At 35.6% G+C, this 21537-nt stretch overlaps 1 protein-coding gene across 2 annotated transcripts; it reads left to right on the plus strand.

The window, feature by feature from the left end:
• The first annotated feature begins 3811 nt into the window (after positions 1-3811).
• LOC116292670 (formin-like protein 3) lies at positions 3812-20482 on the plus strand. 2 transcript variants are annotated; one of them, XM_031700024.2, is made up of 28 exons: positions 3812-3875; positions 3960-4138; positions 4377-4441; positions 4557-4640; positions 7070-7245; positions 7399-7594; positions 8016-8066; positions 8243-8341; positions 8656-8802; positions 8896-9012; positions 9145-9276; positions 9373-9399; positions 9727-9771; positions 9931-9999; positions 10384-10531; positions 12480-12530; positions 13736-13842; positions 14149-14260; positions 14377-14436; positions 14628-14755; positions 15164-15232; positions 15475-15561; positions 16159-16227; positions 16422-16502; positions 17045-17171; positions 17661-17761; positions 17975-18139; positions 18549-20482. In XM_031700024.2, the coding sequence occupies exons 2-28, from the start codon at positions 3970-3972 to the stop codon at positions 18714-18716; spliced, it is 2850 nt and encodes a 949-aa protein (XP_031555884.2). In that variant the 5' UTR covers positions 3812-3875; positions 3960-3969; the 3' UTR covers positions 18717-20482. The 2 variants fall into 2 exon arrangements, with proteins under 2 accessions (XP_031555884.2, XP_031555885.2); XM_031700025.2 differs by lacking the exons at positions 3812-3875; positions 12480-12530 and having other exon boundaries at positions 3891-4138.
• The last annotated feature ends 1055 nt before the right edge of the window (positions 20483-21537 follow it).

The raw sequence follows: 21537 nt of genomic DNA on the forward strand, positions 1-21537 counted from the left end.
TTCTGTACATTCGCATCTTTTCTGATAACGTTTCCTTCTCATCTCTTGTTGGTCTAAAGTCAATGTTGCGTTACACCTGACAGACAAAAGGCTATTCCCACAGGAGAATGATGTCATACAGGATACTTGGCGTCTAGGCGAGCATTTTGATCAGCACACATACAAACACAGCGTGAGTTGAAGCTATATTTTTTATGCTCCTGGTGTGTCTCTCGGACGAATTTTCCTATACTGTCCTGAGATAAATGAACAAAACAGGAAGAACTTGAATGTCCTCCGCTCTGAGCTTCGGGCAGATAGAATATATACAGATTTATATTGCAAGATATTAGATCTAGAAGTATGGCTCACAAATATGCTTTGAATCGCCAGGCAAGGTAAGTCGTAAGAATACTTCTAGTTGTTACTAGAAATTGTTATATATTTTGACTTTGTGAGCAACAACAATCTTTGTATTGCCCTACTCTAACGCTTGCAATAAACGTATCCCAAGCAAATTATTCATTACAATAACGTCATTTTAGTTTTAAGGCAATTACGCGGAGAAATTTTACCATGCAGTTTGTGGAATTCATCCTCATGGTCTTTCTTATGTGTATAAGCTAGTTCTAAATTTCCTTAGTGACAGAGTTAAGTAATCTTTCCCAAAGCCCAAGATAAGAAGTCTCTACTCAAAAAAATATATAAACGGTATATTTATAAACGGTTGTTTTGTTTTTCACCTGTTTTTTGTCATTATTTTTTTTATTCGTGCATCTTTTCCAAATGTTTATATATTATTTATAATCATTTGATAGTTCTTAAAAGAAATTTGATTTATTGCCGGATATATCTAAACTTGCCCTCTTCAAAATAATATTAAACTATTATTTTGAAGAGGGCAAGTTTAGATTATCCGGCAAAACAACTAACCAATACCGGCAGCCTTGTAAAAGCTAGATTTACAATGTTTTCTCTGATTCAATAGATGCAGAGGGCATATATTCGGATAGCATCACATTGATCAAGACACTAGTTAATAAGCATCACTTGTCGGCTTGAAAAAGACTAGCAAATTGGCCTATTGTATTCAGCTTGTTGGCAAGGCATTTTCAATGCATTCTTAGTTTTCTTTACTTCTCTTCATGCGGTAACAAACAATATAATGCGAAAACAGGACAACATGCTCACGTAGACAAAGAAGAGTTGTACCATAGCCTGTTTACAGCCGCTTTCAACGCGGCTTTCTACGGGGGAAGTGTGGGAAGTGGCGGTACACGGGGTAGCTGTAACAAAAGCTCTAGTGAACCAGAGAGGTTCACCCCCCTAAGTTAACTGTCCTTTTTCACGCTATTGAACGCATCATTGGTAATCAGGACAAGCCTAAGGCTCAGGTTAAACGTAGAACTTCACAGAGCCGAACCTAACTACATCAAAGAAGACTGCCTTGTTATCCATTGTTTCGATTAGGTTCGGCTCATGTGAAGTTTAACTTTTGAAATGAGCCTTGCAATCAAATTCAAGCTTCAAACGACTTCTTGAACTAAAAGAAAACCAATTTTTACTGATTTTTCTGGGGTAATCAAAAACGTTTCGTAGCTTCAGAATTTTTTTCTTCGAAAAACTGCTTATTTTGATCGTGCATGTCCGATCGAATTTTATCGAAATATGGCGATTCGGAAACTAGCTCAATTAGTCCAAAAACTTCGTGACAGCATAGTTAATAGAGGGAAATTAACTATGGTGACAGCAAGAGAAAAAGCTTGTCCATCAGCACAAAAAAGTTTTAGTTCAAAAAGTTGAAGAAAATGAAATATGAAGTAAAATGTATGCATTTGCCTAATTATTTCTTTGTCATCTTTGCCCTGATGACCCATGATGCATCCAATATTGTGAAAAAGTCCATTTCTAGCGCAGATATATAGTCAGAGCATTTATTCGGATTTTAAGATTATTATTGCAAGCATTCCCAAGAGAGTTAAAAGACAAAAACATGGCGGCCATTGTGATACCGTTAACAATGGATGCTAATGAGAAATCTTTTGTTAAGGTGACTGCCTACTTTTGGAAATTGATTTAAGCTTTTTTAAAAACTTCGATTTTCCGAATTGAAATTTAATGCTGATTCCAAATCTGGAAAGAAAAATAGGGTGTCTCGTTTTCGAGATAATCAGCATTTAATGGAAGCCTACGCACGAGCTTTTGGCGGAGTAAAAATTGCGCCACCGGAAGTGATTAGAAAAATATTAAGATTCATAAGATAATAGTTATTTGCAGACTATATGATTGCACGAACGAAGGCTAGTCAATCCTTCTACAATAATACATGGATATTTTCGACAAAAAGACAGAGAGATACATTGAATTGTCATATTTTGTAGTTTCGGTGCTCATAAAAAATCTCATAAAAGTCGAACAAAAATCCCTACAAAAATCTATTTTTTCACGTGTTCCTGATTTAAACTTTTCCTAAAATGTTGATATAACCTAGATTTTTAGGAGTTTTTTTCGAATGAGCTATCAAAAAATATAGAGTCCCGTGCAAAATTTGAGGGTTTTGCCCTGTTGAAGCTCAAAACGCGTATGGTTCTTCAATAAAATCTTGTAGATTTTTCAGCGTTTTTTGAGCGCGCGCACATCGTGGGCTCAAATCGAACGTTCAAAAATAGGCAGCCACCTTAAATGGTACCAACATGGAAACGAAGCAATACAGCTTGGACTGCCTATGGTTAGACAGCAGAACAATAGAATTCCTTTGCTCTTGGGAAATTGAAAGCTTTCTCATATAGAACGATTGTATTGTTCCTGCCATCTAACATGGCTGCCGTCACGTGATGGTGCAAAACCTCTATAACCAAGGACCAATGAGCCGATTGTTTCTAAGGGTGATAAACTCGTGTAGGGGGGTGGGGTGGTAGAAGGGGCTTCAAACGGGTGTTGATAAGAATAGCCGAAAGCCAAGAATGGGTTCATTGTTTTTCCCTTTTGGGAAAGTTGCATGTGGAGGAGGCCAGGGTAGGAATTAAACTCGTACAAGTCAACAGTTTTAACAATCTTAACAGCAACTACTTCAGCAATTTTGACAGCAAATCTTTCTCCAGGGACCGTCGGGAGAAAGTGCTAAATTTAACACTGTACGTGAATGTTGGATTCCCTGCCCTTTCCAGGGGATCGGAGGGTTGAGGTTTCAATCAACAATAGCATAAAAATATTCGAAGAATAAATGTATATTTTTAGAATTAATCGTTAGCAATGCCAGTCACAATCAGTTAGGTCCTTCTGCTGGTATCTAAAAATAACGCTTATGTCAAAACAAAAACATCTATCGATATTTAGCTTCGATTCGCTAAGGCAATCAGATGACGTTTGTACTGCAGACCACGTCGCGTTGAAAATCGTCATGAATAATATTAGCTAATACTTTTGGACAAGAATATTAAAAATATTATAGAAATTCTCTTTTTAGGTTTCTCTTTGAAGAAACCAAGATGATAAATTGTACTTGAAAAATTGAAGAGTTATTTACTTCATTGAACCTAATGAATTTCAAGAGAACCTGTCAAGACACGGCGCAGAATGATTCAAAACAAATTCAAAATATCATTAATGAAATATTTTTTTTTACTTATGAATTTTTTAATACCTAAAATAAATTTTAAAATTTTGGGAAATTTAAGCTTTGGGGTTAATATTTCTCGAGGAACAACTGGAAAAAAAGATTTCACAATCTTGAAATAATTAATCATAAAGTTAGAAAACTTTTGAAAGATAATTCCGAAGAGAACCTTCCAGTCCATGACGACGTATACTGTGACAGGTCAACCAAGCAACGCCCCCCTCCCTACTGCTTCGTAAAAATTTGCATTCAAAATTCCATGTACAGATCAGCGAATTAGGTAAACCTAGCTAGGCTTAATTTTTATAACGTTGATGAGTTAGTACAATCGCTTATGATATTAATGCCATCTGTTTCTGTACAGGTCTAGTGCTATGGTTCAGGACCGCAATAGCAATGTAAAAACTGGACACTCTAATGGTATAGTAATGCCTGGGAAAATGAAAAACGGAGTTAGCAAAACATCTACCCGAGCATTCGATTCTGTCAGGTCCAACAGTAGTATGTTATTCTCGGCAAACTCCTCCGGTGGCGAAGATACGGGTAAATATCGTATTTTTATGCTATTTTTTTAGTTCTATACTCATGTCTTAAAATTTTTGGGGGAAATATTCAAGTTTAAGCAGATGTAAAGACAAATCGCTGTTATGTTCCGTGTGGCTTCAAGATCGATCCGTGAGAAGATTTAGACTGCTTATCTAATCTTGAATATTCCCGGGAGAGTCGATAAATTGTTATGTTTAAGTGACTTTTATAAAACAAAAATCATAATTGTTTGCAGAATTTGAAGTCGACGATGAAATGCCAGATGACATCGAGATTGAAGAGAGGTTTTCAATACTTTTGGTAAGTTTTTAAAACTAATGTCAACAAAATATTTACGTCTTGCTAAGCTTATTGTGAAGGGAAAAATATCTCGCAAACAGTTGAAATTAACCTTCTTTCTGTCGTATTTTGGTAGGAAAAAATGGCCCTTCCGGCTGAAAGAGCTGCAGAGCTCTCCAAAAGTCCTAAATCTCACAAATGGAAGATGATTAAAGCGAAGGTAAGTTGGAAAAATTATTTCACAGGACTTTTCCACATGGCTGATCGTAGTTCAATATTTCAATAGCTTTTTTAATTTTCCTTCAGTATTAATCTAAAGAGTGACACTTGTGACGCTTACTTTGCATTATTTTTGCTCAAATGTCTGTGCTTGTGAATGATAGTAAATTCTTCAAAGTCTAAAGAGTTTAGTTTCTTTTACTAGACTTTACGACTCTCGGATCAATAAAACCTGCCGAAAGAATATTATTTCATAAAATATTTATAATAAGCGATTGCCTTACGTTGATATTATCTCACATTTGAAAACAAAGCGGAATTTTATTCTAGAAAAATTAAACTACGACATGAACCCTTCTTACAGTAAAAATAACGAGTTTTTTGAGAGTCAGTGGGGAAAATCAATAAATTTGCGAAGGAAGGTTTGCAAACGTTTTCATTTCAGTTCGAGTCAGAATATATTTTGACGACAAGGCTTCCCGCAGAGAAAAATAAGAGATTTTATATTGTGAATTTTACTCAAGGTCCGAAAAGGAAGTCCAAACCAAGATTTTCTTTTCTATCGATAAAAGAAGTGTTTTAAACAGAGAATTCGTTCAGTGCATTAATGATAAAATTTACCATGTCTACCACATCTGGTAGCTACTCAGAGATGATAAAGTTTTCATTTTACAACATTTTAAATTTCAGTTTCTATCTCATCATTCGAGATTACGTTGTCTTTGTTTCAAAATCTTTGAATAATCAAGCACAATTAACCTCTGAATACTACTGGCAATATCACTAGCCAGAGGTGATAAAAGTTTCACTTTACAAAAAAAGTTTTTTTTTTTCTTTTGGTTTTTTTCTCTTTGACTCATAAAGATTTCCTAGCTTTTGTTTTCAAAATCCTGGGATGATCCAAAAACAAAAAACAAAAAAACAATTAACTCTGAGCACTTTTAGTCATATTACGATGAAGTCCATCTCGAATTCTCGACCAATTAGAGGGCACCATTTAGAGCCTAGTAAAGTTAAGTGTTTAACTGAAAAGAAATTGTTTTATTGCATGGGGACAAGTGAACTATTTTTATCACGAACAGATGCCGGGAAAGCAACAGAAGAGTGATAATAAAATTCATCCTTACTGCAGCACACAGTATTGATGCCAAAAAAGTATATATAAATTTCAAATTTTTATCTAAAATAACTTTTTACCCCATTTTCGTTTTTCCATACTATGATAAATATAATAATGTTGCTTTAGTAATGAAAAAATAAATTAATATTTCCAATACTGTCTGGTTCAAATTTTGATATGCAGTTTTTTTCCGTCAAGTTAAACCAAATAATGCTTACAAAATTTTAACTTCCTCATAAAATTCTCCGCCGGCTTTCGCTGTATGTTAGCCGTGTTTTTAACGAGCAAGGTAAAGTCTAAGGTTGTATATCGTTGAAGTTTTGTAAAGTAAAGTCATTAGTAACATATCACGGCCTAAAGTCGTGCTTTAATATTTACAGCGATGAAAAATGACTTTAATTCTAGCCGGTATTTTTAAGGAAGAAATTTAATATTCATTTTTTTTTTTTTTTTGTTTTTTTTTTGTTTACTTAAGTACGTAATTAAAGTCTCCGAAGCATAGCCATATGGCTTGGGTGTATTTTGAAATAACTTTATAGGACTATACTTACAGCTACATTAGTATCTGTTATTGATTTTTTTTCCTTGTAGCAACAAGAAATTTATCGTATGATAGTCAAGCGTAGGTTTAATACCCCGCACGCTCAACCCTCTCATCCCCCAACACACACGCATACAAAATGAACACCTTACTTCGTTATACTCAAACATATATATGAAGAAATATTGAGTATTTTTCAGCACAAAGAACTAGAGGGATTAAGAATTCAATCAAGAGGTTGAAAATAGCTGCACGCTACCATACGCCAAATCGAAATATGTCAATAATTTGAATAACTATTGTTCTGGACTGACTAGCCTCGTGTTCACGTGGAAACATAAAAGCATAGAGGCCAGTCAGTCCAGAATGATAGCTATTCAAATTGAAATAATAAAAGGGTAAATTTTACACCGTGAAAAGATGAAAAAACTTACTGACGTTTCAGACGCTAGTCCTTCGTCGGAGTAAAATTTACCCTTTTATCATTACTGTTTCATTAGAAACACCGACGCAGCTCACACTAGTTTTTAGCTAGTTATCTCTCGTTATTCAAATTGGTCGCCATATTTCGATTCGTTGTATCGAAATAAATATGGCGACAAGAGAGCAGGAATATTTATGCTCTGTTGACGGCGAACAATGACCCAGGCTTACGTTTAACTCGCTATTTGCTTTCTCTTTTCATGATCAGATCCACCCTTTTTTATTAGGAATCATCGCGTCGACAGTTCATTACCTTAATTCTTAACTTTCTCCCCCCGTAAATTAGGAAAGCATGCAGCCAAAGTATTCATCCGGGTTCTACATAGAACAGCTAAGAGGACATCGCGAAGTTGCAGTCAACAAACACAGCGCCACTTCAAAAAGACTCACCAAAACTCTGGAGCCAGTGGAAATGGTCCTTAGGTCGTTGGAAGTTGATCTAAGAACGCATCCAAATACCACGTAAGTGATTGGACTTTAGTAGCCAATTATCTTGCAACATTTTTTCCTGTGGGAAAAAAATCCATCGTTTAGTCCCTCAGAACGATTCCTCTCGGGACTCAAGTGCAAGGGGTCTATATATTCTTATGTCATCCCATATGAATTATTTTATAGATGGCTGAGAGAGTTCATTGACGATCCTTACAGAGGACACACAGCTCTCATTGAATTTCTTCAGCACCTCCATGTTAATCCTCCCCCCAAAGACACACCTATTCCTCAGGAACTCCAGTCAGATCTTGAAAGAACTCAAACTCGATCATATGGAAGCACACGATCATTAAAACCAGAGGTTTTTGCCAGAAGCTATGTAAGAAATTCTTATAAAACTATCTAATGTACTAGTCAATTGAGACCCCCGATCCCCGGAACATGGCGAAGAATTACCGGGGGCGAGACAGGGGATTTAACGCGCATTTAATAACAAATCTTTCTCTCGAGAAAATTTAACATTACTGTGAATGTTTAATTCCCCGCTCTGTCCCGGGGTCTGGAATGGGGGTTTCAATTGACTAATGCATAATATTTGAATACAAATATATATGGAAAAGTGGTGAAAAAATAAAGAAAGGAGAGAAAAGAACCCAAAAAATTATTGATCTTTTCTGCCGCATGGTCATGAGTGGCCAAATATTTCCTGAAAAAAATTAAATAAACTTATTTTTTATCTATTTTATAGTGAAAATGATCTTATTAATGTAATTCTAAGGTGATTATTATGGTGTTTGTAGATTGATGAACATCTGTGCTTACAAAGTTTGAGGGTCTTGATGAAAAACAAGGTATTTACCACTGTACCATGTTAAGCTTGACAGAATTTAACTTTTCGCTCATCTGCTGTTGTGTACAATTTAAGGCCGCCAATTATGAAGAGTTGACGAATAAAGCAATAATATGCAGTTATAAATATTTACGATTCGGTGACACGCACAATATTTCCTTACCTTCTGCTTTTCAGTATGGATTTCAATCCGTAATGAGTATAAACTATTCCATCATGGCAATTCTTCTCTGTTTGAAAGTTAACAGTCGAAAAACTCAAGCCCTCGTCTTAAGGGTAAGTCTTTAGACCAATAACTAATGTTGCTAAAAATATTTTTAGCTTGACTTTTATAGGATGATTTAAGACTATTAACTTGATTAATTTTAACCTTTTTACTATATTAGAAAGAGCCGCCATTTTGGATGTTTCTTTGAAACACTGGAAGCCATTGCAGACGCGTCAAAAGTTCCCGCCTTTTTTCTTGAAGAATAACACGCGTGCGCAAATCTATCAAAGCAGTTTTATTTTGAGATTTCAATAGTTTGTGTTTTTTGTTTGTTTGTTTTTATCAGCTTTATTCTAATAAATTGTTAACAATTTGTTTACAGATGTTAATTCAAATTTGTCACGAAGGAGACTATTACCAACAAGTTATCGACGCCATCAGATTCTACATGAAAACATCAAGAGAATCCAAGCCTTTTGAAACACTTGTTTCTTTGATTTACAAAAAACCTATTTCACCATCTTTTCAGGTAAGGGAGCTGTAAAACAATCTGCCAAGACTTTGATATGTTTTTCAGGGGTTTTAGGTCATTTTTGTTTATCATTTCTTGTTTTCCCCGCAGGCCATTTGTCTTAACTTCCTCAACACTTTCATTAACTCTGCTCCATCGTTCAATGTCAAAGTTTTCCATCAACAAGAGATTGAAAACGCTGGTCTTGATCCAGACAAGATTGAACAGGTACTACAGTCCATTTTTTAAGTCCTATTTAATAAATTATATTGTACTTTTTAAACGCAATCTTTTATATTATCAATCAGGTCTTCAGCCTTGCTTTTTAGTTGTTAAATTATGTTAATATATTTCTTACAGACATTAGAAGGAGTAGAAGCCAAGACAGTTCGTGACGCACTGAAGACATGGCGTGACGGCTATATCAATGTACAAAGCGTCATGGATGAGTTTGTCTCGCTAAGAGAAAGAACTAAGTACTTGCGTGACGAGGTAGACTTTTGTCCTTCATCTGCAAATATGGATAGCAGTGTTTTCAAGTACTGTTCGTATTTTTTGGTTATTCTAATTTTGCTCTTTCTTCTCTAGGTTGACTTGCTTCAGGCAAAGCTTGGGGTGAGTATAGCTATTATTTACCCCGATATTCCCTCGGTACACCTCGTTCTTCGTCAGTTCATGTACCCAAAATGGAATGTCAATGAGATTTACAAATAATTCTTTGTTCATTTCCTAATCCTTTCTTAAATCTATTTTTCCCTCTTGCTATCTCATTTCTTTTCTTCCTTTTCTGCTCTTTTTCTTGCGCTCTGTCGTTCAATCTTCCTTCTCCAAGTTTTTTTCATTACATATTTTCTTTCTCCTTTCTGACTCTAACAAGTTATGGTAAATTAGATCAGTTAGGTCGAGTTTCCTAATGATATTACGATGTGATATTTATTTTAGGAAACAGAGAAATCTAATGGCGACCTCAAGAAACGCAACGAAGAGGTAATAAATAAAGCAACTGTGCTGATCGGGAATCGATCTTTTCATGTTCTTTTTAAAAGTTTCAAGTTATCTTCTAGGAACAACACTTACAAAAAATGCAGTGATTTATTAACTATTTGTGAAAAAATATAAAATACTTATAACCAAAAACATTTCTAGTTGGAAGCCAGCTACGAGGAGTACAGACTACGAACCAACGAACTCCAGACAACACTTGAAAACCTTGTGGTAAGATATTTGACTTCTATTAGATTTGAATTCCACCAAGCGCGGCATGAAAGGCCAGCAGCGCATGCAACTGTCATGTGACTACACAGGAATCCCAGGGTTAAGTTAAAGAAATTTCAACCTCGAGCAACTCTCACGAGACTACGCAGGGATCCCATTTAGAGCGCAATATTGAACGCACTCATTCAGTCCCAAGCCATAAAGTCTTGAGTTAATGAAGAAAATAATGATTTTTTTAAATGGGAGCATTCAAAAATTGTATTTTTCTTCTCTGCTGCGCTCTAAGCCTTGCAACGTTTTCAAGATGCGCACGCAGCCTTTAGTAAAAGGCCTGCCGCTTAAAGAAATAATATTTAGCCCGAAAAAAATATTTATGGTAACTAGAAACAAGTGAAGAGCGAAGCAGAAGCCATGGAGGTACCAGAGGACCTCATTAATACACTGTCTGAAGCTGCAGCAGCTGCTGCCGTACCCGAAGCACCTGAAGCTCCACCTCCTCCCCCACCCCCTCCTCCACCAACGTCAGGAACCGGTAAGTCGAACATCTTTGTTAAACTTTGAAACTCAGGGAGTCGCCTCGGGACATCTTTGGAATGTTCTCGGAGTGGTTTCGGAATGATGTCAGCATTATGACGGCATTTTCGGAGTCCACTCGTAAGTGTTATACTTCTTGCGTTTCCCCGAATAAGCTAAAATTAAATAAATCATTAATTAAGGATGAATATTATATGGTAGACCGTATGAAAAAATACAATATACAATAATAAATAAAAAGTATATTCATTGATAAAATGTAGAGAGTTAAGTACAATCTACATGATATAAAAACGTATACCTAAAATAATAATAATAATTAAGAGTGCAACACGTGATATGATTATTTGTTTAATATGTTCAATGTTCGATATGTTCAAACATTTGATATGTTCATCAGAGAAAATAATATTTATTAATATTAATAATAAGTTTTGATTCGAAATTGTCAGTTGAAGCAGCAGACTTGATATCAAAGGGCAAAAAATTGAAATTCTTAAGAGAGAAGTCCTGAATTTAACAAGGAAATTATATTTTTTGACAACAGATGCTCTTAAATTTATAAAATTCATTTCCGACATAAAGAAAGAACTTAAAAAGATCTTTCACAAGATGCAGTTGAGTGCTCAAGGAATCTAAAAGTAATCACTAGAAACTTTTTATTCTTATTCTAGTATTGAACAATGAGACTAAGGGCCTAATAAATAAGACAATCTATCGCATAATTTACGGATACGTAACATTATGGAAAGTTAACTTTAACTAATGACAGGCAAAACAACCTTTTTCTTTCAAAAAATAATGGTAAATAATAAATCTTTATTTTAAAAATATCAACTTCGTCTGCATGCAGCAGGATTATGCACGTCAACGTGGCAATGTTCACGTACTAACCAGGAAGGTAATAGAACTATTCGTGGTGATGCAATGTTTCTCTATTACAGACCACATGTCATTCCCTAGAGTATCATTTCTTTGTTTAACAGTAGTGCAAAAGAAGAGATATGAATATGGAATCTTATTCTCAAGGGAATGACACGTGGTCTGAATTGGGAAAACATTACGTCCAAACGAATTAGATCTATTATGTTGATGTACTAACTTTACTAATGCATCTACTGTGCAGATTAACTATGCTATTAATATGTGCCCTTATCGCATGGATAGAATGTAAGCTTGTTCTAACTGGTCAAACAGGTTTTGAAATAGTCATGTGTTTCAGAAAACCTGTTGCTAACAAGACTAATTTAAAGTACAATAGTCTCTTTACAGTTCCCTGCCCCATCTTGAAAGGTAGCCGTGTCTTTGCATCGAAGCAGACGAACGGCGAGCTCGCAATGATAGAGACATATGAATAATTGTTCAAGGTGTTTAAAAAGGTATCTATCATTGCAAGCACACCGTTCGCCTTCCTTTCACTGCTACCTTTCGAGATAGCGCAAGGAACTGTGAAAGGGATTATTGAGTGTTATCAGGTTATTCGTACAGTTTACATGAAAAAAGGATAACCCTACCCAGGTGCCCCTGGGGATGGAAAACAAAACACTTATCCCAAACACCAGGGTCACCCCACCTTTATATGAACGGTACCGGTCTGGAAAAAAGCCACTGGGAAATACCAAATAAGATTGTGCAGTAATAAGAGTGTCATGATCACGTGACTATTTGAGAACTACGCTTTTTATTTGCCATTCCCAGGTTGAGGGGAAAACTGGGTCGAGTTGGCATCGTAGTGCATTGTGGGGCTGTTTTGGGGACTTTTCAAAGATGGCGTCTAATTTGTTCCCTAAATCAGTCCCACAATGCACTGCAATTCCAACTTGACCCAATTTTTCTTCAATCTCTAAACGTTTTGGCTTTCTGCTTCTATTCTTATAACCTGATAACAGCATAATGAATGTATTGCCTGCACGCACCAAAATAAATCGGTTTTTCTGGTTTTCTAGAACTAGATTTTTATCCACCAGATATTTGCTCATCCTTTGATTGGGAAATAGGTGAGTATGAAATTTACGAATAACCAGTCAAACCTGTTAAGCAAGTCAAACCAGTCAATCTTGTTGCGCAGTTAAGTACTTGTAACACACGACAAAAACACTCTTAAAATGTTCAATAAATATTAAAAATTAATAAAAAAGACTATAAAATGAAAAATGTTTAAGGTGAACCATTTGTATACTTAATTAATTGAACCATAATTTTATAAGATTCAGTTTCATTGCATGGCTAAACGTACACAAGCATACCGTTACCGCATGAGCACCTCTACCACATCATGATCCCGGGTACCAAAATAGATCAATTTAATAAAATATTTCTAAAAATGAAATAGATGATGACGTCATCAACAACGAAAACTCTTTCGTACATTCCCTATTTTTCTGTTGTTGCTTCATTAGAAACTCGACACTATGTTGCTCTTACGTTTAGGAGGGGAATTTAACACCAAATAAACTATGATAATGACGTAAATGCATGTTATTTAGAATGACGTAAAAATGTACCATGACGCCATCATTATCGAGTCCTCCACATACTACTCTTATTCTTGATTAGAAACAACTTTGTACGCCTTTTTTATGGTATCAACTTAGTTAAATTCGACGACATTCTTTGTGGTAATTTAAGTATTTTTTTTCGTTTTTATTAAATAAATAGCTAAATTTTATTTAACAACATAAGTAAAACTAACCCTAACCCATAAGTAAAATTGTAAAATTTCAGAAGAGAAGACTAAAATTTATTTTCACAATCACAATGAAAATCATTCATTAACTTCATTTAAAATTTCTTTTTATTTCTTTTACTTTAAGCTTTGCTCATTATTTCGCTGCCCTTTTTCTCTCTAGACGCCTACCCCAATCTCCTGGTGCTCTCATACGATAAACACCTACAATTGCAAAAACCTTGTCATTTTAATATATATATGTACGATAATAGGAATTAATGCAATAGAAATATTTTTATTTCAAAGCCCCTATAGATTGTTCAAAATAACTTTTTTAGCATATATAGACAGGGTAATATCAATTTGATTTTCAAATTCTACCTTACAAACAGTGAAATAATTACACCTGTTTTTCTTTAAAAATAATCGATTCCTATTTGTAATTTTTAAAAATTTTTATATGACGACTTCCTAGCAAATAGGTGTATCTTCCTTTCCAAACTAAAAATACTAAATAAACTTTTTTTTAATAAGATGGTGTTTCTCCGACTAATCGAAAACGATTACGACACAAGAGTATTCGTCTACCTATGTTGAACTGGATGCCAATCTCCAACGATTCTAATGGATCAATCTTCAAGGTAAAAGCTTAATTTATCAAGCATCATTTTGTTACCTTTACTCAATCATCATCATCATCAATATTTCAATGCTATACATGACTTTCAAAAATGGCCGCCAAACTCGGTTCAACTCAGTCCCCGCCACCATCATCATCATCATTATCATCACCACCATCATCATCATCACCACCACCACTATCATCATCATTATCATCATTACCAGCAACATCACCACCACCACCATTGTCGATCTACATTGCGATCATATATCATCATCATATATCATAATCACTTTTATTTTCTCATCTACTTTTTCATATAAAGGAAGTCAATGATGAGGATATCATATCAGCCATGGACTTTGATGAATTTGACAGAAGGTTCGAGCTTAAAACTAGTGACACTTCAGAAGAGGTTCAGGCCAAACGAGAGAATGGTAAGCAATCTTTTCTTTACACGATCACCCCTACTTTATACTCCTAACAATATTTCATTTTATTTTCAATTTTTCATTTTTCATTTTCTAATTTCAAATCTCATTTTATTATCCAGCTGTCAAGAGAGCTGCGGAGCAGATTACAATCCTGAATTCTAAACGCGCAAGGAATCTTGGTAAGCAATTCGATCGTTATCACGTGAACTAGTTATGGTATCAGTCACGTGTTCGAAAAAAGCCACTCTTTGACGTCAACATAGTCATTGTCAGTTAACTGCCAATCATTGCTCTTCCGTTCCTGATCACGTGGGTAAAGTCACATGAACGCGTAAATGTCTAATTAGCCAATCATATGCTGTCATTTCAGTGATCGCACGTCATCGTATCAAACACAAGACTGATGAAATCAAAGAATTGATTGACGCTTGTGACTTGGTTGAACTCACTCCAGAACATGCTGAGTTACTGCTGAAGTTTGTCCCGACTAAAGAAGAGGTATTCAATTTCGTTTAGAAACTTTTCTGTATGTAGTAACGTTTATCGTAGTCAATATTTCATATATGTTCCATAAAATTCCCCTTGATTCTTTGCGGGATGCGTCAGTCTTCAGGTTTTTTTGTTTTTGTTTTTTTTTTTTTTTTTTTGTTTTCGTTTTGTCTTCAGATATATAATATTAAAAGTATATATCAATTTCAAGTAATGTTGAATTAGATTTGGTCTGGTTTTTCTCCCACTCTCGACCCAAGAGCTGCTCGATGAAATGGCACTCCGTTGAGCATGCGCAGCAAGAACGACAGGAGGAGGGATAATTTTTGCAAATCTTTAAGAAAAATGCGTGCGAATTTAGGACCAAATTATCGAAAACATGTAGCTTAATATATCAAATGTGTATTCGAATTTTAGTTGGCTGGTTTTGCTCGCTACGCATCAGAGTATGACAGGATGTCTGAAGCAGATCAGTTCATGTTTAAGGTATGAGAAAACAAATACGAGTATCTTCTTTTATCAATCTGGGGGACAAAACAATAGGTTCCAATTCTCAGGAGATTGTAATTCTTTTGTTTTGTCCCCCAGATCGAGAGGTGTATTGCATTTCCTTGCGATAAGTTTAAGTTAAACTAACACTATTATCCATTATTTTCGTGTAAGGACTTAAAATAAACTTTTTCCATACTAATAAATATTACTATTTTTCGTTTTATTTGTGGCGTCAGATGGCACAGGTTGAGCGATACGAAGCTAAGCTTGGAGTCATGGCTTTCATTGGGGTGTTTGAAGAACTCATGAGAACTGTAGTTCCTGTAAGTAATCAATGGCTTACTCAAATAAAAGCTGAAATACAATGTTAGTTGGAATTCTAGTTCATTCAACACGAGAAATTTACATTGTACTCAGTCACTGCTAGGAAATGCTAACCAAAAATAGATGACCCATAAACCCTTACGGGGAACGCAACCAACTCAGCTGGTAGGACCAATAGGCGTTTTGCAACAAACAGTCACGTGCTGATATATGACTTTGATAACGAATCAATTCAGCTCAAGGTCCCTTGGGGAAGGCTCTGCTGGATGGCAAGCAAACTTTAAAATGCTTCGTATCTTGAAATCTTATTCTGGATGCGGCATTAGTAATCCAGCAAAATCTTTCAATAAAAGAGGTCCACATATTTTACCAACTAGTAACAATCACGTGTCAATCTATTGCAAAAGGACCTATTGTTTTCTTATTCTCACGAGGAAGCAAAACTTTGAATAAAAATGAAAATTCGCGAAGCATTTAATTTTGGTAGTGGTAGTAAATGACGCCATGGCATGCAAACGGCCTAATCTATATGGTATTATTATTTATTAATAATCGATTTAATAGATTAATAAAAATCAAATGTTTTTTGAATTCAGGAAATTGACTCAGTGCTTCGAGCAGCAACATCGATCATCAACAGCGTTAAGATAAAGAAACTGTTCAAGGTAACTCGGAAAGCTATCTCCATTACTAATACAAGTTTTCCAAAGTCAATGACAGAGAGAGGGGATGGACTAATTAAGGTGTTATTAAATTTCATTGGAGTAATAATAAAGGGAAATATAGAAGCGAAACACTTCCCATTTCCTTCTAAGTGCCTTAAAATGATTGAAGTCTAACTTTTTGCTACCTCTTATAGATTATTCTCATCTATGGGAATTATATGAACAGCAGTCGTAGAGGAATGGCTCTTGGCTTCAAACTCGAATCACTTTACAAGGTAAAGTATAAAACCTTACTTGTAACAAAGGTTCTCAAATGCAGTTTCATTCAAGGATCAGCTGATTTCTGACTAGGAAATTAAGTTATATATTTTAAATATTGCACCGTTTTTCTTCTTCTTCTTCTTCTCCTTTTTTTTTTTTTTTTTTTTTTTTTTATCTTTTTTTTTTTTTTTTGTGAAAACGCATTGCTATTTTTCTTTAAAAAATAGCTGTCAGTCTGTTGCTTTCTGATTGGCCGAGGCGCGTGCTATATCACTGCACACGCCACACGAGCGCGCATTATTTTCGTATCTCACGCTCCTCACAAAACCCACAGAATGAAGATTTAGTGTTGCGGAATGCAAAAACGTACGATTGTGCACGCACGTGCGTATTTTGGTTAAATGTAAGCGCCGCTGTCTTCAACTTCTTACCGTGACCGTGTCGCGTGCGATGACTTTCCACATTCATTCAAAATCTTCCCTATTCCTTTTCGTATCCGTTTCTTTATCTTTGTTGAGTAATCTCTAAACTCTGGATCTTTGTTAATGAATTTTAGATGGAAGATACAAGGACAACTGACCGGAAGCAGACGTTCCTTGCATACCTGGTAGAGACGGTACGCAGAAGCTTCCCTGATGTGTGTAACTTCTATGAGGAACTTCACCTCGAGGGCGCCACCCAGGGTTAGTTGAAAACCATATATCACGCGAAAACAAAAATAATTCAGTAAACAACTTGAGATAAAATTATATTTGTATCCTTCAGTGACCATGACATTTTTTATGGGAATAGACCTAATTATGGCTTGATGCAATGTTTTCCCATTACAGACAATGTGTCATTCCCAAGAACATTACAACATTGGATATAGATACGACTCAAACAAAGAAAGAATCTTATTTCAGACAAATAGTCTGAAATTGGTAAACATTGCATCAAGAAGAAATTAAATTCAAAATCAGTAATGAAAATTTAGATTCAAAATAATAAAATAATTCTACTAACGGAAAAGAAACTTTAAAATCAACATGTTTTGCACTTTTTCTACTCTTAAAAGCGTTTTATAGCTGATTAACGAGAAACGCTCCCATGAAACGCTAACAAAACATTTATTTCAATTATCATTCGTGTCTGGCTCATTCATTCACTCTCATCTTTTTATTATTTCTTAGTATCCATCCAAACACTTGCTGCTGATGTGCAAGGACTCAGAAAAGGCCTTGACTTGACAAAGTCAGAGAAGGACAAACAGCCAAACAACTTTGTGATATTTGTATCCTTTTGTAAATTCAAATTAATGAGCGAGAAGATCTTCGTTTTGTTTTGTTTGTCTTTGGTTTAAGCTCTCCAATGTGACAGACAGACAAACAGACAGACAGACAGACAGACAGACAGACAGACAGACAGCTACAATAGACTAACAAAGAGGACACATTATATACAGACATTTTAAAAACTCCGGAACACTTCCTTGACATGTTTTTAGAATTTCTACAACCGCGCGTTCCGTAAAGTACAACGCGTAACCGAGCGGTTCAGGAAGATGGAAGAGGCGTATTCCACTGTTTGTGCCATGTTCTTTGAGGACCCAAAAATTCGTGAACCTTCTGAGTTCTTCAAGACGTTCGTGGACTTTATTGCGCTGTACAAGGTGTGATAAACAATCATGAGATGCAAAGTAAAACTGGGAAATAGCTGGCTTTTCAGTCTAAGGCCGGAAAAAAAAAAGTTCTTCGAAGAGGAGGGATTGAGCCCTTTTCTTTCTTCAATAAACAAGATGCATTGTTGTCTACAAGCCGCGCAAAACTAGTTGAGTCCTACTCAACTTCCCCTTTTCATCCAAACACAACACAAACTCTATCACTCCCCCCCCCCCTCCCCCTCGCAATGTTGAGATGATCAGCTTGTGATTTGAGTGAGTGGTGTACCTTACAAAAGAAAGATGGATCATCCCACAATTCTGTGCAAGTAGTATTCGTCGCCAGTTCTCTTGAGCCTCAGAAAACTGATTAAACATATTTAGACAGGGTGTTTACTGAAGGTAAGGTTTTTTTACACAGAAAGCCGAGAGGGAACTAGACCAGCTCAATCGCCATGGCTACACCGCTGAAGACAAAATGAAGCGGATGTTGAGCAGAGATTATCAAAGTATGGCAAGCCAAGCTGCGGACGAAGCAAGAAGAAGATCACAGTACAACGGCTTTGACGCTACGATTATCTCAATCTAGTCCCATTCCTTTAAGGAAAATCACGTGATCAGCCTCGTATCCTTATAAGGAGAGTAGTCAGTAATTACAGGTAGTATTTTAGACGTCGTATATTTTATCTGTTTGGTTTAGGTATGAAAAAAGATGAAAAATGTGAATGATGAGAAAGAATGGAAGAACTAGAAGAGAAAACAATAGTATGTGTTGTATACACGTGTAAATACTTGGCTAACAGAGCTAAGTGGAACGATTGAACATGAATGGGGGGAAAAGGAATAAACAGAAGGGGAATGTAGACAAGTATTGTACGGGTAGAATTTTTTGAAACACGAGAGTAAAATAGAGGAAAGAGAGAATGGAGAAATGGGAAAAAAGTCGATAACGTGAGCACAAGAGGACGAGAAGTGGAGAAAATATTGGAATGAAAGTGACAATAGGAAACAATTATGGGATGGGAAAGAAAGAAAAGTCAAAAATAGGAAGAACAGTATTTTATTTTTTGAGAGTCTCGTTTTTGAACAATATGAATTTCCAATTAACTTGCATTCCGTAAAATAATGATTATGATGATTAAGTACTTTGGGACAGGCGCTTTGCTTATTACTGTCTCAGAGTAACGAATGGATTTTCAACACATCGTTAATATCAGAATTAATCATTTTACATGAGAATGAAGGGAAAGAGAGAGGAACGGGATGGAAATGGGATGAAAAAAATTCCTGTTTCCATTCAAAATATTCTCATTGACATAAGATAAAATTCAATAATTTTACATAAATTTTCGTAAAGGTATAATTTAAGTTATTTCATTTTGGTTAAGGCAAAAAAAATGTACATAGAGAAATGAAAAAGCAAGCAAAGGTCATTGTTCAAGCTTGTTCCTAGAGCCGATATATTTCTTACTGCGCATGAAAGTTTCGTCGAACATGCGCAGTACGAAAAAAGGGCTCTGGGAACGAGAATGGTCATGCACACTGCACCACCAGTAAATATAACTAAGTATAAAACGGCGAATAATCATTTAAAAAGCTGTATATTCGAATAAGAAAGATTTTATTACACACCACTCCTATGATATATTTCGCGCTTGCTATTTCGTGACCATTTCCTTAACTATGCACTCATTTGGCAAAAATATATAAAAAGGAATCAGAAGTAACAATTATGTTTATTAGTAACATCAAGAGAAAATGAACTAAGAGAAGGAATCTATGGCATTCATGCTTGAACCATCATAGGCACCATTTGATGCTATTTTTAGAATCACATTTGCCATAGTTTGTTTTTGGGCACGCGTGTTGACTGCGCGTGCTCCACGCTGTTTGCTTACGTTTTTTGAAAAACAAAAGAAAATGAAGTAAGCTGGGTAGAACGCGCGCAGTATACGCGTTCAGAAAAAAGACCAAATGAATGATTCTAAAAATAGTATCATAGATTCTAAAAATAGCATAAAAGACTGCACATAAGTGGGCGCGGGGATTTCTTCTTTTAGTTCATATATTCTCTCGGTAACTTTTTGTTTCCGGTTCCTTTTTCTCTTTAATGTATTGTTAGTTTTGAGCTCTTTGGAGCTGCGAATGAATTTATAAAATGCCTGTTTTGAAGGCGCTGAAGTATTGTGTATTATTTTCAATATTATCCTAATTATTTTGAAATGTCTTGTTGGGTAAAGTTACATGTTATACATTTCTAGACGTAATGCAACCAAAAGCAATTCAATTAACTTGAGACATTTTAAGGTTTAAAATTTTTTATTATACAAAAAAAAAAGTGTACACAAAAGTAAAGTTTTGAGTAAAGTCATTGACTGAATGCATTTTTGAATCTTTAGTGTATCCGCACATTCTCAGTTTAGAAAATGATATTTTTTTAGCTTGTATCTGTCCTATGTTTTGACACCCAGATTGGGAATTAGTGAAAGGGCCGGGTCGAACACTGTAGCTTGCTTTTGCATGCGCATGCTAGTTAACGTGAGTGCTTCCATGCTAATCATATGCGCATAAATAAGTCAGTAAATTGCAATGCGCACGATGCCTCCAATCTCACGGGAAAATATTCTACACTCAAGCGTTGATCCACCATGTGAGCTAGCTTCTGAGAGTCCACTACTAGTATAATAGCACTAACACAGAAAAGAAGCATACGTACTTGGCCACAAGTCTGTCTGCCTTCGGCTTAGGTCCTTTTTAAGAGATTTGGTAAGTTTAGCTTTTCATTTTCTTCTTACAGCTTAATTAAGGCACGGTCTATTAAAATTCAATCACGGTTTAGGAACTCTTTTGATTCATCAAGTGACACAGCAACAGCTTTAGGCAAAGCTTGTCTATAGTCTTTCAGCTTTATAACTATGAGCTTAATAGGAATTCACTATAGTAAAAAATAGAACTAGTTACATGCATTAAACTATACTGGTAGCAGAGCTGTCAACTCTCCCGGATAAACCGGGAGTCTCCAGATTTTGGGCCGTATCTCCCTGTCTCCAGATTAGAGTCTCAAATCTCCCGGATAATCCCCGAAGCTGACCATTTTTTCTTGTGAGACCCGAGTTTCACAACCATAAAATTCCAATTATCTTACGTTGTTTGTGTTATTTTACATCGCTAACAAAATCAAAACGTTCCTCATGGCTGTTCTTGCAAGCAGGCCATTGTAATGTAAGCGATAATCTGATTGGTCAGAAATAAACCAATCACATCAAATGTTAAAAACCGAAAGGCGTCTTTTCGCGCGCTTTTTGACGCGCTGTGACGTCATGTCCCTTCCCTATCAATTCTCCAGATTTGAATATCTCGGGGGTTGACAGCCCTGTGGTAGTATTTATTGTATTAAGTTCCAAACTTTG

This window comes from Actinia tenebrosa, unplaced genomic scaffold (genome assembly GCF_029948245.1).
Source record: "Actinia tenebrosa isolate PJP-AT-01 unplaced genomic scaffold, QUT_ActTen_1.0 PGA_scaffold17__23_contigs__length_9995812, whole genome shotgun sequence".
NCBI classification, from domain to species: Eukaryota; Metazoa; Cnidaria; class Anthozoa; order Actiniaria; family Actiniidae; genus Actinia; species Actinia tenebrosa.

Bases quoted from the DNA above. Each gene is read 5' to 3' on its own strand.
- LOC116292670 (XM_031700024.2), top strand. From the start codon at position 3,970: ATGGTTCAGGACCGCAATAGCAATGTAAAAACTGGACACTCTAATGGT. The intron at 16,503-17,044 runs GTAAAGTATAAA...AATGAATTTTAG, and splicing joins AACTCGAATCACTTTACAAG to ATGGAAGATACAAGGACAAC. The intron at 18,140-18,548 runs GTGTGATAAACA...TTTTTTACACAG, and splicing joins ACTTTATTGCGCTGTACAAG to AAAGCCGAGAGGGAACTAGA.